The 22,389-nt window shown below is 37.7% G+C and overlaps 1 protein-coding gene across 1 annotated transcript in view; it reads right to left on the bottom strand.

Annotated features, from left to right (window-relative positions):
* DGKK (diacylglycerol kinase kappa) overlaps positions 1 to 22,389 on the bottom strand; it is a 185,903-nt gene that overhangs the window by 14,611 nt on the left and 148,903 nt on the right. Inside the window, exons 18-22 of the mRNA XM_077147019.1 lie at positions 8,826 to 8,930; positions 8,283 to 8,379; positions 6,481 to 6,588; positions 2,138 to 2,234; positions 1,761 to 1,868 (exon numbers count right to left, since the gene is read on the bottom strand). Coding sequence (XP_077003134.1) covers positions 1,761 to 1,868; positions 2,138 to 2,234; positions 6,481 to 6,588; positions 8,283 to 8,379; positions 8,826 to 8,930 — 515 coding nt within the window. The remainder of the gene's footprint in view (positions 1 to 1,760; positions 1,869 to 2,137; positions 2,235 to 6,480; positions 6,589 to 8,282; positions 8,380 to 8,825; positions 8,931 to 22,389) is intronic.

Raw genomic sequence — 22,389 nt, 5'->3', positions numbered from 1 at the left:
TAATTTTGTTAGAACATTTGCATCACTCCAGAAAAAGAAACAAAAAGAAAAAACTCATACATATCATACCCCTTTCTCTCCCTCTCATTGACCACTAGTATTGCAATCTACCCAATTTATTTTATCCTTTGTCCCCCTAATATTTATTATCCATTATTTTCTTTACTCATTTGTCCATACCCTGGATAACAGAAGCATCTCACATAAGGTTTTCACAATCACACAGTCACATTGTAAAAGTTATATGTTTATACAATCGTCTTCAAGAGTCAAGGCTACTGGAACACAACTCAGAAGTTACTGGCACTTCCCTCCAGCCAATCCAATACACCATAAACTAAAAAGGTATTTATATATATATATATATTGCATAAGAGTAATCTCCAGGATAAACTCTCAACTCTGTTTAAAATCTCTCAGCCACTGAAACTTTGTTTTGTCTCATTTCTCTCTTCCCTCTTTTGGTCAAGAAGCCTTTCTCAATCCCTTGATGCCAGATACCAGCTCATCCCAGGATTTCTGTCCCACATTGTCAAGGAGATTTACACCCCTGGGAGTCATGTCCCACATAAGTGGGGGGAAGGGCAGTGAGTTCACCTGCTGAGTTGGCTTACAGAGAGAGGCCACATCTGAGCATGAAAAAAGGGTCTCTGGGGGTGACTCTTAGGCCTAATTTTAAGTAGGCTTAGCCTATACTTTGTAGGAATAAATTTTGTAGGGGCAAAATCCAAGTTCGAGGGCTTGGCCTATTGATTTTGTTGTCCCCACTGCTTGTGAGAATGTCAGAAATTCTCCAAATGGGGAAGTGAATATTTTCTCCTTTCTCCCCAGCCCCGCAAGGGGACTTTGCAAATACTTCTTTATTCACTGCTAAAATTACTTTGGGATATATCAGGGTATCACAGTAACTTGGACAAACCAATAAACTTACGCCCTATTCAAGATTCCATGTACTTATGGTGTTCAACTAAACTGACCATACAAGTTAAATTAGGAAATGTGCTACCCAAAATACAAATTTTGCACCAAATAAAAATCTTTCACTTTGGTTTCACACACAATTTGAAGTTTTAAAATATGGACCATATCATCCTTTACCCAGTCTTCTGATATACCTTAGTCCTATCCAGACTAGCTTCATTCATATCTCTAGTCAAAGTCTGATCATTTTTTCAACTTTTAAAACAGTTCCTTTATGGGGTACTGCTGACTTTCATAGCTTCAGAGCTCTAACTTTGAGTCTCAGGTGTCACATGAATACCTGAAGTTTCTGGAAATGAACAGGTTATAAACAAACAGCTCAGTATCTCCGAATTTAGAAATAACAGTTACAACTCCTGAATATATGTGACTGCTGTAAGAGCTTACAATCTAGGACCCCTTACAATAGGCCCCAACCTGATAACTCATGTTCTCGACTTTAGTACACTGAGTTTTTGTATTATAGTTAGTCCATATGATTGAAGCTGATAATATTTGTCTTTTTGTTCTTGACATTTCATTCAACATACAGTCCTTAAGGTTCATTCACCTAGTTGCATGCCTCACAACTTCATTCCTCTTTGTAGAGGCTCAGTAGTCTGCTGATGTATACACCATACTTCCCCCTTCCATTCCTCAGTCCTTGTACCCTTATCCAGCCTACCTCCTCTTCCCTCATTGTCCACTCCCTACTCCAATCAGCCCAGCTCTCCTTTCTGAGACCCCTTAGAGCGGTCATACCTTTCTACCTCCCCATTTGTTTCTTGTTCCATACTCACCACTGTCGCTGTGCTGCTTCCCCAGAAATTGACACCTCCAGCATAGCTAGCAATGTTGAGCACTACAATGCCTTGAAGGTTTGGCAAAGAGATGGCTTCTCCATCACACTGAAAGAAAAAAGTAACTTTCATTGGCTGGCTCTTCAGATATCAATGTGAAGAGACAGTTATAAGAAGGGGGACTCCATTTTCTCTTATGCTATCATTTTCTTATACATAAAATAAAAATCTGTTTTTATGCCTTCCTCTCATGGCTGTGGGGAAGGATTACATATTTAAAGCTTTGAAAGAACCAAGGACATATGAGAAAGTTGACTTGCAAGGCCATGAAATTTTCTTTTCCCATACTCAGAAAGACCACACCTGTTTCCACTAACCTCCAAGTGCACTCGTTCTTCTAATTTCCTGTAAGACCGCTGTAAAAGTTCCTTGCTTCCCAGAAGTCCATACCACATCTTGTTCTTAAGGCGGCTGCTACAGGTAGATAAGGGTAGAGAACGATAGTTAGAGGATGAACAATATAAAGACAAATGGATGGCAAAAAACAAGAAAGGAAAGCAATTTATTTCTTAACTGCCTTCTTATAGAAAGGTCATGCTGAATGGCCACTGGACACAAGAGGAGCTGTTGTGATAATGTTAATGAGATCTCCTTGCAAACACTTGCTGAAATGTATTCCTGTATCCCTTTGATGCCTTAGCACCCCATTAATAGGCGATTTTGCCACTTCTCCTTATTGCTATTGGTCCAGACTTGCAAGAGACAGGCTATATTCAGAAAGCAAGGCTTCCAAAAAGCTGTGAGCATAGCTGGCTGGCACAACAGCTACCCTGGCAAGTGCCACTCCAGTAGTACAAAATTTCAGGTGTTTAGAATCAATTTCATTTGAAATAACCTTACAGTTATATTGCAAATGTTTTGAAGCAGTGTCTTTGCTAAGAAACTGGAGGGCTTTTTCAAGCACTAGATCCAGGATCAGATACTTAATTTAGTGCCATAGACTAGAACTAAGCCTAGCAAGAAAATTCTAGAGGAGAAGCCAGTGGGGAGAATATTGGACAGGCAAGTATATGAAGAGACTTAGGATGGAGGTAGGAAGGACAGGTCCCTGCTTACTGTAGGATCTCTGATTAAAAACAATCACTAGCAAGATTGGATGTATCTTACTATGAGCTTTTAAAGTAAAGCCACAGAAATGAACCACCACAGGGCATGAATTTTGAAAGGTAAGGCTAGCACAAAGCCATTTGGACTCTGTTTGAACCCATAAATTCTCTGGGCACTTTAGATTCCTCATCTATGAGAATGATGTTTTAGTTATATGGAAATGCAAAAGACAGAACAGCCAAATCAATTCTGAAAAAGAAAACAAAGGTGGAGAACTTTCACTTTCTGATTTCAGAATGTACTTATAAAGCTGTAGTTATTAAGACAGTATGGTACTGGCATAAGAATAGATATATAGATCAATGTGACAGAATTGAAAGTCCATAAAAAATCCCTTACATTTTTTTTATTCTTATGGTCAATTATTTTTGACAAAGGTACCAAGACTATTCAATGGAGAAAGGATATTCTCTTTAACAAATGATGCTGGGACAACCAGATATCCACATGGAAAAGAGATAAAAGTAGACTTTTACCTCATATGATAAAAAAATTCACTCAAAATGGATCATGGATGTAAGTAGATTGAATTATATACCCCAACAAACACATATTAGTAATCTTAATCATAGTCCTCGTGGGTGGGTGTGAACTCATTGTCAATAGGACCTATTAAAGGTGTTACTTTTAGTCAAGGTGTGGCCCAACTGAATCAGGGTGGCCCTTAATCCATCCATATTACTGGAGGCCTTATAAAACAGAAGTCAGAGAAAGTCATAAGAAGAATCTGGAAGTCAGCAGAAAACAGAAAAACAGACACTAGGAAAGAGAGATTGCCATGTGAAAGGAGGCAGAGGAGCAAGCCAAGGAACACCAAGGAATGTGGAATCCGGCACTAGAAAGCTGATGCCTTGATTTTGGACTTCTAGTCTTTGAAATCATGAGCCAATAAATTATTGCTCTTAAACTAATCCATTGTGTGTTATTTGTTATAGAAGCCTAGCAAACGAAGACAATAGACTTAGATGTAAAACTAAAAAAGAAAACTTAAAAGCAAATCTTCAAGACCTTAGGCTAGGCAAAGATTTCTTAGATATGACACCAAAAGCGTGGTCCACAAAACTAAAAATATGACAAAGTGGACCTCATCAAAATTCAAAAGATTTGCACTTATAAAAGACACCATTAAGAAAATGAAAAGACAAACAATAGGAAATATTTGCAAAACATATCTAATAAAGTACTTGTGTCCAGAATCTACCAAGAATTTTTATACCTCAATAATAAGAGGACAAGAAAACCTAATTGAAAAAGAGTCAAAAGATTTGAACAGACATTTCATTAAAGAAGATATATGAATTGCTAATATGCACATCAAAAGATGCTCAAAATCATTAGTTATTAGGGAAATGCAAGTTAAAACCATAATGAGATACCATTTCACACCTACAAGAATGGATGTAATAAAAAAGACAGACATCAATTATTAGTGAGGGTGTGGAGAAATTGGAACCTTCATCCACTGCTAGTGGGAATGTAAAATGGTGCAGCCACTTTAGAAAACTGTTTGGCAGTTTCTTATAAAGTTTACACTTACCATATGACCCAGCAATTCCACTCCTAGGTATATACCCAAGAGAAATGAAAACATATGTCTACACAAAAACTTGTATAGAATTATTTACAATGGGAAACAACCCAAATGTCCATCAGTCAATGGATGAATTAACAAAATGTGGTATATCCGTATGTGCTAGTTTGAAGCTGTTATGTATCCCAGAAAATGCCGTGTTCTTTTAATCCATTCCTGTGAGTGCAGACCTGTTGTGGGTGGGATCCTTTGATTAGGTTGTTACAACTGAGATGTGACCCACCCGATTCAAGGTGGGTCTTAATCCTTTACTGGAATCCTTTATGAAGATAAAAGACAGAAAAAGCCCAGAGAGCAGAGAGTGAAACATCCAGAGAAGTATGGAGAGAACTTAGAGAAAAAGGCCCTGGAGAGAGTTCAGAGAGAAAAGCCATGGATATGCTAAGACAGACCCACAGAAGCTCAGAGAGGAGGCCACTGGAACCAGGAATGGAATGCAATATGTGTCTTGCTATTTGACAGAAGAATCCCGGATGCCAGCAGACTTTCTTTAGAAAAGGTATCGTCCTGTTGATGCACTAATTGGGACATTTTCATGTCCTTAGAACAGTAAATTTGTAAACTAATTAATCCCCATTGTAAAAGCCAACCTATTTTTGGATAATATATTGCATTCCAACAGCTTTAGCAAACTGAAACATGATATAATGGCATACTATTCAGCAATAAAAGGAAACAAACTACAGTTAAATGCTATGACATGGATGAACCTCAAAATATTATGCTTGATGTGAGGGGTAAGGGGTATGGTATGTATAATCTTTTTTTTCTGTTATCGTTTTATTTCTTTTTCTGTTGTCTTTTTATTTCTTTTTCTAAATTGATGCAAATGTTCTAAGAAATGATGAATATGCAACTATGTGATGATATTAAGACCTACTGATTATATATGTAGAATGGAATGATATGTTACTGTTCTTGTTTGTTGTTAATTTTTTTAAATTAATAAATAAATAAAAATATTATGCTTGATGAAAGAATCCAGACACAGGAGACCACATATTGTATGATTACATTATATGAAACATCCAGAAAAGGCAAAGCTATAGAGATAGAAAATAGATTTCTGTAAATATGCATGAAGGATCATATTGGATGTATTAAAATATTCTAATACTCATTTATGGTGATGGTTGCACAACTGGGTAGATTTACCAAAAAAAATGGAATTATACACTTGTAAATGTTAAATTATATAATATGCAAAATATGCCTTGATTTTTTTTTTTAAAGTAATTCTCAAGTTACAGAATGGCAGTAGTGAAGAATAAGTTATTATTAGATTTGCATGCTTTTAGGTCTAATCAGTCAAAAAAATTCAACCTTAGAAGTGCAACCTTTCCTGGGTTTAAAGAAGTCTAAACTTTGATCTCATGATCCAGCACATCTTCCTAATTCTCTGCTCTGAGAAAGAGGTTCTAGTGGCATGTGGTGGGGAAATGCTTCTTTTTACTTTTCGTTTCAATTTATCACAAGAACTCTGAGGCTATCTTAGGGTATATCTGTGGTACAAAAGTCCCAGAAAGTACCAAGCAGGCCAAACTGGGTGGGGTGGAATGAATGAGTCCAGTGGAAGCATTTTAGGAACATCAAGAAGCAACAGAGTGATCTTTGATATTTGCAATTTTGCAAAGAAAAACAGATCTGAAGTTACATAAGCTCTCACAGACAGAGATACGAAATTTACTGAATCGATTCAACGTAATCTTTTCTCAATAACAATAACACAGGTAGCTGCATTTAAACAGCAAGACAATGGGCTAGTTGCAAGTTCAGCATGGTAGCACAGAGATATCACAACATTTGTCCAACATTTGGGGCAAGTTGTTCCACTCTGCTATCCTTGAACAGATACATTTTACTTCCAAAGTACCTCTTTCAGTTGCTTGCCTGAGAGGTAGGTTGTGTGTACATATTCTGATTGTGTGTTTGTGTGTAAGGAGGGCAATTTCTTTTCCTTACTTGTATTGTCCTGGGTGTTCATCTCTTCTGGTGTTGAACTCCAGGGAGATTTTAGCATCCAGTCCAATTCCAAAATAGTTGTTCATGACGCACCTTTCTTTAAAGCGTCTGAAATTGGCCAAAAGGAAGAAGAGAACAGACATTGGTGCATTAAAGAGGTGTTGCTCTCATTGGGAAACTGCCTTCATCTGTATGGTCAAAAAACACTGAGAGAAGGCCTCCTCTGGGTTAGGCACAAGCTGTAGCATTCTTGAAAGGCACATGTAGATGTCCTATTGTGTTAACAACTAGCTTATTAGCTGTAAGAGGTGTCTACCCCATTTGGAGGATTAAGTAAGATTGCAATTCATAATAAAGAATCAGCATTCATGAACTCGTTCAGCTTTGGAGGCTCTCCGATATGAGTGGATAATATTTTCTCTACATGTAATAAAGGGAAATAGAGTTACTGACTTTCTCTCATAAATAACTTTTGAGGATTCCAGATTAAAAATGTATCACGAAGGCAGGCAGTGGTGGTGCAGTGGCAGAGTTCTCACCTGCCATGCCGGAGACCCGGGTTCGATTCCTGGTGCTTGCTCATGCCAAAAAAAAAAAAAAAATGTATCATGAATGCTACGCCTGCACTGTTCTCAGAGATGTCTGATTCCCTTGGTATACTTTCACATCAAAGGACAGAGTAACCACACATTTTTGGGAAAGGAATCATTGATGAAGGTAAATATGTACACAATAAAAAAGTCAGGCAGTTTTTGAGTCTCCTGCATCTGTTCAATGTGACTGAATTGTATCCCTTCCAAGCTGTCAACATGCAGACCAGTGTTGGGCAGTAGTCTATTTATACCAGCTTGCATAAGACTCTTAAGCATATCTCTTCCCAACTCCACATTCAGTGACATCACATCAGCAGCTTGAAATAAGCCATGGTGGGAGGGTCTATGCCTGAAATGAATCAGGACTTTGTTTTTCTTTTCTCCAGAGCCCTGGTTGTTAAACATTTGCCAGCACATCACTGATCAAAACTCATTAGGTAAGTACCTGAGACATATGATGTGAATTTAAAGCAATAGTGAGGTAGAAGGGATTAGGAAGAAATGGGAGGCTCCAGAAAACTCCGGTAATTGCTAGCTGTGTCTGTTTTTTTGAGAAACTGAAAATAGGTGAAAATAGGAGCAGTTTTGGCTACTCAATCATGGATAATTGTTTTATTTGTTTTTAAGCTGATCCCACATCACTCATATGAGATTTGCCTCCCATGAACAGTCCAGGAATTGAGGTTTCTCTAAATGATTCCAAACTGATCTTCTTAATGAAACTCAAAACAAGTGAGTTTTGTCTGCTGGGAATATTCTAAAGAAGTATGACTGGAGACACAGACTTCCTTAGATTTGCTACCTAGTCCCCTAGTGCCCATTTTTTTTATTAGCTTCTCCAACCAATTATTAAGGCACCACAATGGAGAAACAAGTCCTCTGAAATAAAAATTGATATGTATTAATTGTTTATAGTAATATTAACAATAATAACTGCCAGCATATCTAACACTTAACTTTGAGAGCAAAGTACTGCTCTAAGTACTTTAAATACATAAACTCAATAAATACAACAAACCTATGAGCCAAGTCCTACAATTATCTCCATTATACATATGAGGAAACAGATTCAGATTGCTTGAATCACTTGTCTAAGGTAAAACAACTAGTACTTAGTGAAGTCAGAATTTCAATATGAATATCTTGAGACTGTGCTCTTAAACAGGGGAAGGACGAAGGCATTAAAAGATATTAGGGTTAAATACTTACATAGTTTCAGGCACAAAATGTAAATGCTCCAAGTTGAGGTTATCTAGGTCCTCACTTCTGAGAGAAAATGTAGAAGATAAAGTGTCACGACGAGAACCTGGACAAAAAGACATCATACTGGTGTCAGGTGCAAACAAGAAATCTCTGTCCCACCACCTGTACTTTACCCTATTTTCTGTGTGGGTCAGCGTCTAGCTCAATTACTTTCTCCTAGAAAACATTCAGTGTTCATTTCAAAGAGGGATGCCTTGGACAGACAGGGACTTTCACTGAGAGAACAGTAAAGCTGGGCTGCTTGCTTGCTGGCAGTGAAAACAGCTTTAAATCTTGTTTCATCACACAAGCCATTTTAAATACCCAGTGGGTTCATTTCTATGGACATTGCCACATGATTTTTTATGTGAAAAGAGGGCTGGGTATCTACTGGAGAGCAGGAATATAACTAAAATGGATACATAAAAATACATCTTTTTTTCTCTGGGAACTGAGTGACAGTGATGAAGGATAAAATAAGAGAAATATAAGAGGAAAAAAGATCCTTACGGTGTGTTGGGCTTTTCCTGTTAATATCCTCTGAGCCATCTTCCAGAAAGAAAGTTGAAGTAAAGTTCTTGACCAATATTGTCTGTCTGCTCTGATCATCCAAAACTATAGAGAAACAGTGGAAGGGAAGAAGGAAGGAATGGAGGGAGGGAGGAAAGGAGGGAAAGCAGGAGAGGTAGGATTGGTCACATTTATTGAGCATTTATGGCACTTAGTTAAGGCCAACCAGTGTGCAGGTAGATAACAGAGATTCCCATTTGATCATCACCTCTACTTCATGATGTTGTCTCTAGTCTCAGCTTCCTTAATAGTGTGCCCCCATGCCTATTCATACACATGCCTAAACTCTCTGTTTTACTGGCTACTCTTTTTCTGTCAGCCAGTAAAGGTGATTCTGACAAGTTTGAGGATGGGTTAAATAGATGGATGGGGGGAAATTCTCTGCTCTTCTGTCTCCATCTTCACTTCTTTGTTAGCTCATTTACTCACATGACTTTTGTCCAAACTTGAGCCTCTAGGATCATGTCTCTCTTTCACTGAAATGGGGTGCCCACACCTATAACATTTGAGAAGTTTTCTTCTCACTAGCCTATATCTTGCATAGCTCAGATGGTCAGACTATGCCAAAGGTCAAAGGTTTAATCTCCACCCTGTCAGTGGAGCCTTTCTCTATCCCATGGCCATAAGACAGACCTCTAAGTTGGACAAATATGCTGATGGAGCTGAAATAAGCTGAGGGTTGATTGTGATGGGGTTATGGCTATATCAGATTAATCTGATCCCCACTACTTTAAAACCAACTGCAGAAATAGAGGCAAACTGTTCAATTTTTCCACAGTGCAGAATTAGATTTCCTTTGTTTCTTGGTTGTCCCTAAGGGTGCAAAGGCAGGGAAAGGTACCACAGTTAAAAGTCAAAGGTCAGCCGTAGGAACTACCTTGCTGCATGGGACATCTGCTCAATTCCAATAGATCAGTTAGAACAAACTTGGTCTTATATCATGGTCTGCTCTGTTTTCAAAGAAGTTTTATGTGGAAAAAGAAACCAAAATGTTAAACGGAGAATTTGTGGGTGATTAGAGTTTCCTGAGAGTAACATTAACAACATGGTGATATAAGACATCCCCTGAAAAAGCTCCCCAGTAATTCAGCGAATCAAAGGACAAACCTCACTTGCTTAAAACTCTGGAGGATGATAGAGATTGAAGAAGGACTCTACAAAAAGTATTGAAGTGAAGAAAAAGAAAAATACCAGGTAGGAAATTGCTGCCCTGGAACTCTGATCCCACTCCCTCCCCTCAGTCCTGCAAAGCTTGGGAATCCCTCAGAGACAGAGAGGCCAAGATCTCTCCCTCCTACCATAGCCACAGACTTTAGAGCCACTCACAGGAGTGTGCTGGAACCCCATGCATATCCAGGCACTAAGTCCCAAATCTGTAGAGACCCTGGATGGAACACAAGCCACTTGGGGGTGCCACATGCATAAAGGCCCTGCAGGTGGGGGAAGAGAAGCCACAGCTCAAAGTGCTCCACTCACTCAATCCAGTTTCTGTTGGCTTGACCACCTAAATGCAAAATGGATTTTTCTGGAGTGACCCACCATTCTGGATTGACCCCATCTGGATCTCAGGGGCAGGATACACTAACAGGGGGAAAAAAACCAGAAACAAAAGTGCCTCAGGGAGAGAAAGAAAAGGGGTGGTGGTTAAATTGAACTGCTGTAAAACAGAAACTTCCCAGAACTGTAAAGTGCAAGGAAATTGGGGCGCTGAGTAAAGGAGAGAATTTAAACAATCATAGAGACTGAGGAGAAAATTATGCACAAAACCAAACGGGACAGGTCAAGATCCCCGGAGAAGGAACAGAGGAAAGGAAGCTTTCTCCTGGAAGTGAAACAATTGCACAGAAGTACAATCTCAAAAGTTGTACCACATATCTAAGGCAAGAATCCGACGAAGAGCTGTAAAAATCTCATCAAACATGGGCTATTACAAAAGTCCAGAATAAGGTGAAATAAACATCAAAAAACAGACTTAACACAAAGCCATCAACAATAAAATCCTAGGCAAGAGAGAGAAGCTGACCTTCAGAATAAACTAGTCAAGATAATGAAATGCCTGGACATCAGCAAAAAATTACAAGCCATACTAAGAAACAAGAAGATACAACCCAGTCAAGGAAACAAATTGAAACTTCAGAGGAGGCACAGAATTTGGAACAAGTTATCAAAGAAATTCAAACAAATCTCCTGAATCAATTCAAGGAGATGAAAGAAAATATGGGTAAAGAGATAAATGATATTAATGAAGATATCGTGTGAGCATAAAGAAGAATTTACAAGTATAAATATAAAACTAACAAAAAATTATGGGGTGAAAGGCACAATAGAAGAGAATTAAACATACTCTAGAGGCACACAGCACCATAATTGAACAGTCAGAAGAAAATATCAGTGAGCTCTCTAGAGGCACACAGCACCAGATTTGAACAGTCAGAAGAAAGCATCAGTGAGCTAAAAGATCGGACAACCAAATTCTTACAGATAAAGAAATGAACAGAAAAAAACTGAGCAGTGTCTCAATACATGAGGCAAATACTGGCAAAACCAAAAGAGAAATAGATGTCTCTACAATAATATTTGGAGATGTCAATATACCACTCTTATCAATAGATAGAACATCTAAACAGAATTAATAAGGAAACAGAGTTTGAATAATATGATAAATGAACTAGACCTAACAGACATATACAGAATATTGCACACCATAATAACAGCAGGCTACATATTCTTCTCAAGTGATTATGGATCATTCCCTAGGATAGGCCACATGTTGGATCAAAAAACAAAGTTTCACTAAATTTAAAAATTGAAATTTTACAAAGCATTTTCTCTGACATAATAGAATGAAGCTGGAAATCACTAACAGGAGGAGAACTGGAAAATTGACAAATATATGGAAGTTCAATGGCTGCTATTAAACAAACAGGAAACTATAAATGTTGGAGAAGATGAGGAGAAATTTGAACACTTATGCACTGCTGGTGGGAATGTATAATGGTACAGCCAGTATGGAAGACAGTTTGGCAATTCCTTAGGAAACTAAATATAGAGTTTCCCTATGACCCAGCAATAGCACTACTTGGTATATACCCAGAAGAGCTGAATGTAGTGACACAGATATTGCACATCAATGTTCATAGCAGTGTTATTCACAATCACCAAAAGATGGAAACAATCCAAATGCTTATCAACAGATGAATGAATTAACAAAATGTGGTATATACATATGATGAAATATTATGCAGCAGTAAAACGAAATGACGTCCTGAAGCACATAACTAGATGGATGAGCTTTAAGGACATAATGCTGAATGAAATAAGCCAGACACAAAAGGATAGATACTGTATGACTCCACTTTTATGGCCATGACAAAGGTAAAATCAGAGGCTTATAGAATATAGGGGACTTAAGAGATACATAGAAGCTAGAGATGGGTGAACAGTGAGCTAAAGAGGTTGAACACAAACATATGGAAGTTAAATAACATACTCTTAAACAATGAGTAGATCAAAGAAGAAATTGCATGGGAAATCAGTAAACATCTCAAATGGATGAAAATAAGAACACAACTTAACAAAACTTATGGGATGCAGCAAAGACAGTGCTGAGAAGGAAATCTGTAGACCTAAATGCTTACATTTCAAAAGAAGAATAGCTAAAATGAAAGATCTAACTGCACACCTGGAAGAACTAGAAAAAGAACAGCAGAGAAATCACAAAGCAAACAGAAAGAAAGAAGTAACAAAGATTAGAGCAGAAATAGATGAAATTGGGAATAAAAAACGCAATAGAGAGAATCCACAAAATCAAGGGTTGGGTCTTTGAGAATACCAAAAACATTGAAAAACACGTAGCTAGACAACAATGATAAAAAGAGAGAATACACAAATAAATAAAATCAGAAATGAGAAGAGGGACATTGCTACTGACCTCACAGGAAAAAAGTTTCATAAGAGGATAGTATGAATGACTATGCCAATACATTAGACAACCTAGATGAAATGGAAAAATTCCTAGAAACATACAAATGACTTACACTGACTCTAGAAGAAATAAAAAACCTCAACAGACTAATTATAATAAAGAGATTGACTCAGTTATCACAAAACTGCAAACAAAGAATAACCCAGGACCAGATGGCTTCACAGGTGAATTCTATCATCATTCCAAGAAGAATTACTACAATCCTGCTCAAATTCTTCCCAGAAATTGAAGAGAAGGGAACATTACCTAACTAATTCTATGAAGCCAACATTATCGTAAAATCAATGCCAGATAGAGATACTACAAGAAAATAAAATTGTAGACTAATTTTTCCTATGAATATAGATGCAAATCCTCAATACTTGCAAATTGAATCCAACGGCACATTGAAAGACTTACACACCAATGATCAAGTAGGTTTTATCCCAGTTATGCAAGGGTGAATTACATTTAATGTAATACACCATGGAAAAAGCAATAGAGGAAAAAAAACCTCATGATCATTTCAATTTCAGAAAAGAATTTGACAAAACCCAGCAACCTTTCTTTATAAAAACCTTTCAAAGAATAGGAATAAAAAGAAACTTCCTCAAAAAGATAAAGGGCATATATGAAAAAACCACAGCTTATATTGTACTTAATGGCAAAAGACTGAAACTTTCCTTCTAAGATCTGGAACAAGACAAGGATGCCCACTGTCACCACTGTTAATCAACATTATGCAAGAAGTTCTAGCCAGAACAATTAGGCAAGGAAAAGAAAAAAAAGCATCTAAATTGGAAAGGAAGAAGTGAAACACTTTCAGTCTTTCTCAGGATGCCAGGGCCAAGCTCATCTCTGGGAGTCATGTCCCATGTTGCCAGGAAGATTTACACCCCTGGGAGTCATATCCCATGTGTGTGTGTGTGGGAGTAAGATAGTGGATTTACCTACCAAGTTGGCTTAGAGAGAGAGAGAGAGGCCACATCTGAGCTACAAAAAAGTTTCTCTGGGGCTGACTTTTAGACATAATTATAAGTACGCTTAGCTTCTCCTCTGTAGGAATAAGTTTCATAAGGGCAAGCCCCAAGATTGAGGGCTGAGGCTATTACATTGATAGTCCCTAAATGCTTGTGAGAATATCTGGAATTCCCCAGGTGGGGAAGTTTAATATTTCCACCTTTTTCCACAGTTCCTTAAGGGGTCTTTGCAATTACTTTTTTAATGTTCTGCTCAGATTACTCTGGGGATGTATTGGGGCATCACACCCAACGTGTACAAACCAACAAGATATCACGCCCTATTAAAGGTTCCATATGATTATAGTGTTTGAATAAACTGGCCATACAAGTTAAACTAGATAGTGTGCAACAGAAAATATATTTTGCACTAAAAAAACATCTCTTCCTTTGGTCTCACACAGAAGTTGAACTTTTAAAACACAGTCAATATCATCTTTTACCCTTTAGTCTGTTTCACATTAGAGCTACCCAGATCAACTTCATACACATCTCTAATTGAAGCTGATAAATTTTTCAGTGTTTTTAACAGTTGCTGTATGGGGTAATGCTGACTTTCATAGCTGTTAAACTGTAGCTGTGCATATCAGGTGTCACACAAACAGCCAAAGTTCCAGGGAATGGCCAGGTTATACACAAAGAGCTCAGCGTCTCAGAATTTAGAAACAACAGTTACAACTCCAGAATTGATGTGACTGCTGTAAGAGCTTACAATCTAGGAATCTTTACAGTAGGCCCCAACATGATAACCTATGCTTTCAAATTCAAGTCTCAGAGTTTGCACATTATAGTGCACATATTAGTGAAGCATAATATTTGTCTTTTCATTTATGGTTTATTTCACTCAACATATTTTCCTCAAGTTTCATTCTCCTAGTTGCATGCTTCAGAACTTCATTCCTTCTTGCAGCCACTCAATAGTCCATTGTAAGTGTACACTACAATTCCCCTTCCATTCTTCACTTGACCTCCATCCATTGCAAATCATGAACACTGCTGCCAGAAACACAATGTGCAAATGCCCATTCCTGTCCACTGTCTCAGTCCCTCCAAGTATACACTTAACTATGGGGTTACAGGATAATATGGCAACCCCACCCCTAGCCTCTTGTGTAGTCAGCACACAGTCTGCTCTTCAGAGGGGCTCTGTCTCTCTACTTTCCTACTAACAGTGATAGGTACATTTCTCTGTCCACATTTTCTCCATTGCTTGTATCTCTCTGCTCATTTATAAGCAATTTTATTTACACATCATACAATCCAACTTAAGTGAAAAACCAATGGTTCCAGGTATAATAACATAGTCATGCTTTCACTACCACAATCTATATGAGGATATTTCCATTTCTTCGCAAAAAATCCCATACCCCAAGACAGTGTCTATATTTTAGAATGACACATACTCTTTGAGACCATGGAAGAAAGGTTTATTTGATCTGGAACTGAAATTTTCTGTAGTGCATAATCTAATTCAACCTATCTGTATAGCTCATTTGAACAAATGAAACACAGGGAGCACAGAATAAGAAAGAGGTCTTTTAATCCTGTATAGATTATTGTAATGCCTGGAAACACCCTAGAGTATATTAAGCAGATAATCAAAAAATATTGGCAAAGTCCCCTGAGGGAGGGGAGACAGACTATGAAACTATTAAACCTTACCATCAGGGAATCCCCTGATACTGTGTCAAAATGTGTCATGATGCCCTAGATCATGAGGCTTACTCTTGTGAAGCTCATTATGTAGGTAGTGGAGAAGCTTAGACTACCTATAGGCATGCCTAAGAGTTACTTCTGGAGGACCTCTGTTGTTGCTCAGATGTGGCCCCAGTCTCTCTAAGCCCAACTCTGCAAGTGAAATCATTGGCCTCCCTGCTACATGGGACATGACATCCAGGGGTCAAAGTCTCCCTGGTGACGTGGGAGAGGACTCCCAGGGATGAATCCAGACCTGGCACCGTAGGATCAACAATTACATCCTGACCAAAATGGGGAAAAGAAGTGTAATTAATAAAGTATCAGTGACAGAGAGAGTTCAGATAGAGTCAAGAGGCTACTCTGGAGGTTGCTCTTACACAAGCTTCAGGTAGACCTTGCTACCTATCATAACCTGCCAACCCCCAACCAGGACCATTCCAGCCAATCCTAAAGAACACCTAGGGCAATATATAAGACTCCACAAGGGTTCCAGGCACTAGAGTAACTTTCCAGAAACCTACAACCTCCAGATGGGTCCTTGGTCCAGATAAGTCCTGAAACCTAGCCCAGCCTCTCCAGAACATCAGATAGTTCCATCTCCCTACCCCATATTAGTGACAGACCCTTCCAATAGCAAAAATTTAGGATTGTCATATCTCAAACAACCCCAAAGAGAGGTATGGAAAGATCAAAGGTGATGATGGAATTATACATAGAAGATAGGACTTAACAACTGAATATGAATGCTGAATCATTAAATGGATATGTCTTTTAGTCTCCAGTATTTTAGAGCAGCTAGAAATAAAAATCTAAAATTGTGGAATTGTAACCCATGCCAAAATCTGAAATATGATCTACAACTAATTGTGGTACTGTGCTTTGAAATTTATAGCTTTTTTGTATATATGTTAGTGTTCACAAACAAAGAAGGAAAACAAGTTGATTGTGATGATAAAAAAATATTTAAGCCATCTAGCCTCTATTCTGGAGCAGGTAGAAGGAAAAATATGAGAGGATCGTATGGTAGCCCATGACAAACTCTGGGATCTTTCCTGTGACCATTTATTGAAGAGTGCATTGAAAACTATTGCTTTTTTATACCTTTGCTTTGTAAATAATTATACTATACAATAAAAAAAGTTAAAAAAAAAAAAAGAAACCCATACCCCACCTCCATTTCCCCCACTTACTGACATTTAGCTTTGGCATATTGCCTTTGCTACATTCAATGGAAACACGTTACAATATGACTGTTAATTATAGACCCTAGTATTCATCGATTGTGTATTTTTTCCTGTATATCATCTCATTTTAAACACCTTACAATGTTGACGTTCATTTGTTTTCCCTCCTGCAAAAACATTCTTATACGTGTATAAGAATCATTGTTCCCTCTAGGCATTGCTAAGTTATACTGTCCTAGTCTTTATCCTCTATCTTTCCTTCTGGTATCATACATGCCTCCAGCCCTACTCCCTCAGCCATACTCACATTCAGCTTGCTTCGGTGTACTTACAATATTGTACAACCATCAGATAGTATTATGCTATCAATTTCTGAATCTTTACAATCAGTCCTGCTGAATATTCTGCACTCCTTCAGCATAAAATGCCCAATCTCTATCATTTTTCTATCTCCTGATAACCTGTGTTCTCAATTTTAATTCTCAAAATTCACTCATTAATGTTAGCTCACATTAGTGTGAACATACAGTATTTTTTCTTTTGTTTCTGGCTAATTTCACTCAGCATAATATCCTCAAGGTTCATCCACATTGTTACATGCTTCATGATTTTATACTGTCTCACTGCTATGTACTATTCCATCATATTTATCGACTTGTCTGTTGATGGACATTTGGGTTGTTTTTTTCTCTTGGCAATCATGAATATTATTGCCGTAAACATTGGTGTGCAAATATCTGTTTGTGTCCTTGCCTTAATTTCCTCCAAATATATACTCGGTAATGAGATAGATTGATCACATGGCAATTCTATATTTAGCAACCTGAGGAACCGCCAAACTGCCTTCCACAGTGGTTGCACCATCCTACATTCCCACCAACATTGAATAAGTGTGCTTCTTTTTCCATATTCTCTCCAGCACTTGCCATTTTCAGTTTTTTTGATAATAGCCATTCTAGTAGGTGTGAGATGATATATCATTGTGGTTATGATTTGCAGTTCCTTAATAGCCAGTGACATTGAGCATCTTTTCATATGTTTTTGAGCCATTTGTATTTCTCCTTCGGAAAAGTGTCTTTCCATGTCGTTTGCATGTTTTAAAATTGGGTTTTTGTCTTTTTGTTGTTGAGTTGTAGTATCTCTTTAAATATTCTGGTTATTAATTTGATATGTCATTTCCAAATGTTGTCTCCAATTGCATAGGCTGCCTTTTTACTTTACTGACAAAATTCTTTGATGCACAAAGTGTTCAATTTTGATGAGATCCCATTTATCTAGTTCTTCTTTTATTGCTCAAACTTTCAGTGTAATGTCTAGGAAACCACTTCTACCACAAGATCTTTAAGACATTTCCTTACATTTTTCTCTAAACCTTTTATTATCTTAGCTCTAATGTTTAGGTCTTTGACCTATTGAAAGTTATTTTTTGTATAAGATGTGAGATAGGGGTCCTCTTTTTTTTTTGGATATGGATATCTAGCTCTCCATGCAGCATTTGGAGAAGAGTCTGCTCTGTTCCAGTTAAGTTGACTTGATCACCTCGTCAAAGATCAATTGGTCATAGATGTGAGAGTACACGTCTGAATGCTCTCTTATATTCTATTTGTCATTACATCTACCTTTATGCTAGTACTATGGTGTTTTGACCATTGTAGCTTTGTAATATACTTTAAAGTCATGTAGTGTGAGACCTCCCACTTCATTCCTCTCTCTCAGGATATTTTTAGCTATTCAGGGCACCCTGCCCTTCCAAATAAATTTGGTTATTAGTTTTTCTATTTGTGTAAAGTAAGTTATTGGGGTTCTTATTGGTATTGCATTGAATCTATAAATCAATTTGGGAAGGATTGACATCTTGACTATATTTAGTCTTCCAATCCATGAACACAGAATGCCCTTCCACTTATTTAGGTCTTCCTTGATTTCTTTTAGCAAAGTTTTGTAGTTTCCTGTGTATAGATCTTTTATGTCCTCAGTTAAATGTATTCCTAAATATGTGATTCTTTTGGTTGCTATTGTAAATGGACATTTTTCTTATTTCCTCCTCAGATGGCTCACTGGTGGGGCACAGAATCACAACTAATATTTGCATGTTGCTCTGGTGTCCTGCCACTTCACAGTACTTATTTATTAGCTTTAGTAGCTTCACTGTAGATTTATCTATATTTTCTAAATACAGGGTCATGTCATCTGCAAAGAGTGAAACTTTATGTCTTCCCTTCCAATTTGGATGCTTTTTCTTTTTCTTGCCCAATTGCTCTAGCTAGAACTTCCAGCACAATATTGAGCAACAATGGCGTTCCCAGTCTTAGAGGGAAAGCTTTCAAGTCTTTCCCCCATTGAGTGGGAGTGTTATCTTTGGGTTTTCATATATTTCCTTTAACATGTACAGGAAGTTTTCTTCTATTCCTATCCTTTCAAGTGTTTTCATCAGTAAAGGGTGCTGAATTTCGTCAAATGCCTTTTCTGCATCAATTGAGATGATCATGTGGTTTTTCCTCTTTAATTTATTGATGTCGTGTATTACATTAATTGATTTCTTCTGTTGAACAAGTCTTGTATACCTGGGATAAAACCCACTTGGTCATGGTGTATAAGTCTCTTAATGTGCTGCTGGATTTGATTTGTGAGTATTTTGTTAAGGATTTTTGCATTCATAGTCATTAAAGGGATTAGTCTGTAATTTTTTTTCTTTCAGTATCTTTGCCTAGCTTTGGTATTAGGGTGATGTTGGCTTCATAGAATGAGTTAGGTAGCTTTCCCTCCTCCTCAGATTTTTGAAGAGTTTGAACAGGATTGGTACTAATCCTTTTAAAAATGTTTAGTAGAATTCATATGTGAAGCCATCTGGTCCTGGACTTTTCTTTTGTGGGAATTTTTTGATGACTGATTCAATATCTTGTGATTGGTTTGTTGCGATCTTCTATTTCTTCTCAAATCAGTGTTGGTTGTTCTTGTTTTTCTAAGACGTTGTCAATTTTGTTTGAGTTGACCCATTTGTTAGCATATGGTTGTTTATAGTACCCTCTCATTATCTCCTTTATTTTTGTGGGGCCAGTCATTATGTACCCCCTCCCATTTCTGATTTTATTTATTTGCATCCTCTCTGTTTCTTTGCCAGCCTAGCTAAGGGTCCAGCAATTTTATTGATTTTCTCAAAGATCCAACTTCTGGTTTTGTTGATTCTCTCTATTGTTTTCATGTTCTCAATTTCATTTATTTCTGCTCTAATCTTTGTTATTTCTTTCTGTTTTAGTTTGTAAAAGCTGCCAGAATGCAATATACCAAAAGCAGAATGGCTTTTTAAAGGGACAATTTTATTAAGTTGCAAGTTTGTAGTTCTAAGACTGTGAAAATGTCCAAATTAAGGCAAGCCTATAAAATTGTCCAAACTAAGACATCCAGGGAAAGATACCTTGGTTCAAGAAGGCTGATGATGTTCAGGGTTTCTCTTTAAGCTGGAAAGGCACATAGTGACATCTGCTAGCTTTCTCTCCAGGCTTCTTCAACTGCTTCTCCGAGGGCATTTTCTTTATGCATATCCAAAGTTCTCTTGCTGTGTGGGCTCTGTTGCTTTTTTCCAAAATGGTTCCCTCTTAAAGGGCTTCAGTAAGCAACCGCACCGTGAATGGGTAGAGATACATCTCCATGGAAACCAACTATCAAAAATTACCACCCACAACTGGGTGGGTCACATCTTCATGGGAACAATAAAAAACATCCCACCCAGCAATATTGAATGACGATTAAAGCACATGGCTTTTCTGGGGGTACATAATAGCTTAAAACTGACACACTTTCCTTCTGTTTGCTTTGAGGTTAGTTTGCTGTTCTTTCTCAAGTTCCTCCAGGTGGGCAGTTAGTTTCCTTATTTTCCTTTTTCTTCTTTTTTAATATAAGCATTTAGGGCAATAAATTTCCATCTCAGCACTGCCTTTGCTGCATCCCATAAGTTCTGATATGTTGTGTTCTCATTTTCATTTGCCTTGAGATATTTACTGATTTTTAATTTATTCCTTGACCCACCAGTTGTTAAGAATGTGTTGCTTACTCTGCATAACTTTGTGAATTTTCTGGGCTTCCACCTGTTATTGATTCCTAACTTCATTCCATTGTCATCTGAGAAAGTGCTTTGTATAATTTTGATATTCTGAAACTTACTGAGACTGTCTTTGTGCCCCAAAATGTGCTTTATTCTGGAGAATGTTCTATAAGCACTTGAGAATAATGTGTATCCTGCTATTGTTGGGTGGTATTGTACTGTCAATGTTAAGTCTAGTTCATTTATTGCATTATTCAGGATCTCTGTTTCCTTATTTGCCCTTTGTCTAGATATTCTATCCATTGATGAGAGTGGTGTATTGAAGTCTCCAACTAGTATTGAAGAAGTGTATGACAACACCTTCAGTGTTGTCAGTTTTTGCCTCAAGTATTTTGGAGCACTCTATCTCAGTGCCTAGATATTGATGATTGTCATTTCTTCCTCATTAATTGTCCCTTTTTATTAATACATAGTGTCCTTTTGGTCATTTTGGTCATTTCTATATATTTTTGCAAACCTCTCTCTCCTGTCTTTTCCTATTTGCCTGTAGTGCTCCCTTTAGTATTTCTTGTAGAGCAGGTCTCTTGTTCATGAACTCTCAGTGTCTATCTATAAATATTTAAACTGTCCTTCATTTTTTTTTGTATGCTGTATGGTGGGGTCACATTTCACTCTCTTTCCATGTGGTTATCCCATTATTATAGCACAATTTATTGAATTTTTGTTTGGTTGGTTTTTGTTTGTTTTGCTTGTTTTTGGGGGGGAAGTACATGGACTGGGAATCGAACTTGGGTCTCCCGCATAGCAGGCAAGTATTCTACCACTGAACTACCCTTGCCCTATAAACTCTTCTTCATTTTTGAAGGACAGTTTTGCCAGATAAAGAATTCTTGGTTGGCAAGTTTTCTCTTTCAGTATCTTAAATATGTCGTACCACTGCCTTCTCACCTCCATGGCTTCTGCTCAGAGATCTGCACTTAGTATTATGAAGTTTCCCTTGTATATGATGGATTGCTTTTCTCTTGCTGCTTTCAAAATTCTCTCTTTGTCTTTGATATTTGACAATTTGATTAGTAAATGTCTAAATCTACCAAGATCTATTATGAATATTGCCTAGGGTTTTCCTGTTGGTTGGATTTGTTCTCTGTCTCTCTCACCCACTAGTTGTCAGATTTTTTCTGTCCCTAGAATCCCTCAAAAACCAGGCACCTACCGTGGCCTGCCTCATGGATGGGAGTAGGCAATGGCACCATAGAAATGTTTCTGTTTGTAGATAAAACAAGCCTGCTGTCTCCCAGTGGTGCTCTGGTTTTCATTATCCTGAAAGACCTGGGTTTGTTTTAGGGCACTGCTTTAAACAATCGTGCTATCTTTGTTTCTCAGCCAAAATAGGGGCAGGCTCACATGTAGGGGGTTCTAGACCTGCTCCAGTCAGTATGAAACAGTTTTCTGGTTAGTCTCTGAAAAAACCCTTCAATTCTCTTGTACTTTCTATTCTGCTCAGCAGATGGCACTATTCCATAACAGGCTGCACCTCACCAGGTCAGGCTGCTTCAGGGTTCCTGTTCATTTTGTTTGCTGGCAAAAATCTGGCTCA

The sequence above is a fragment of the Tamandua tetradactyla genome, chromosome X (genome assembly GCF_023851605.1).
Source record: "Tamandua tetradactyla isolate mTamTet1 chromosome X, mTamTet1.pri, whole genome shotgun sequence".
Taxonomy (NCBI): Eukaryota; Metazoa; Chordata; class Mammalia; order Pilosa; family Myrmecophagidae; genus Tamandua; species Tamandua tetradactyla.
Note: the sequence above shows the minus strand (reverse complement) of the source record. Positions and strands in the feature narration are given on the sequence as shown.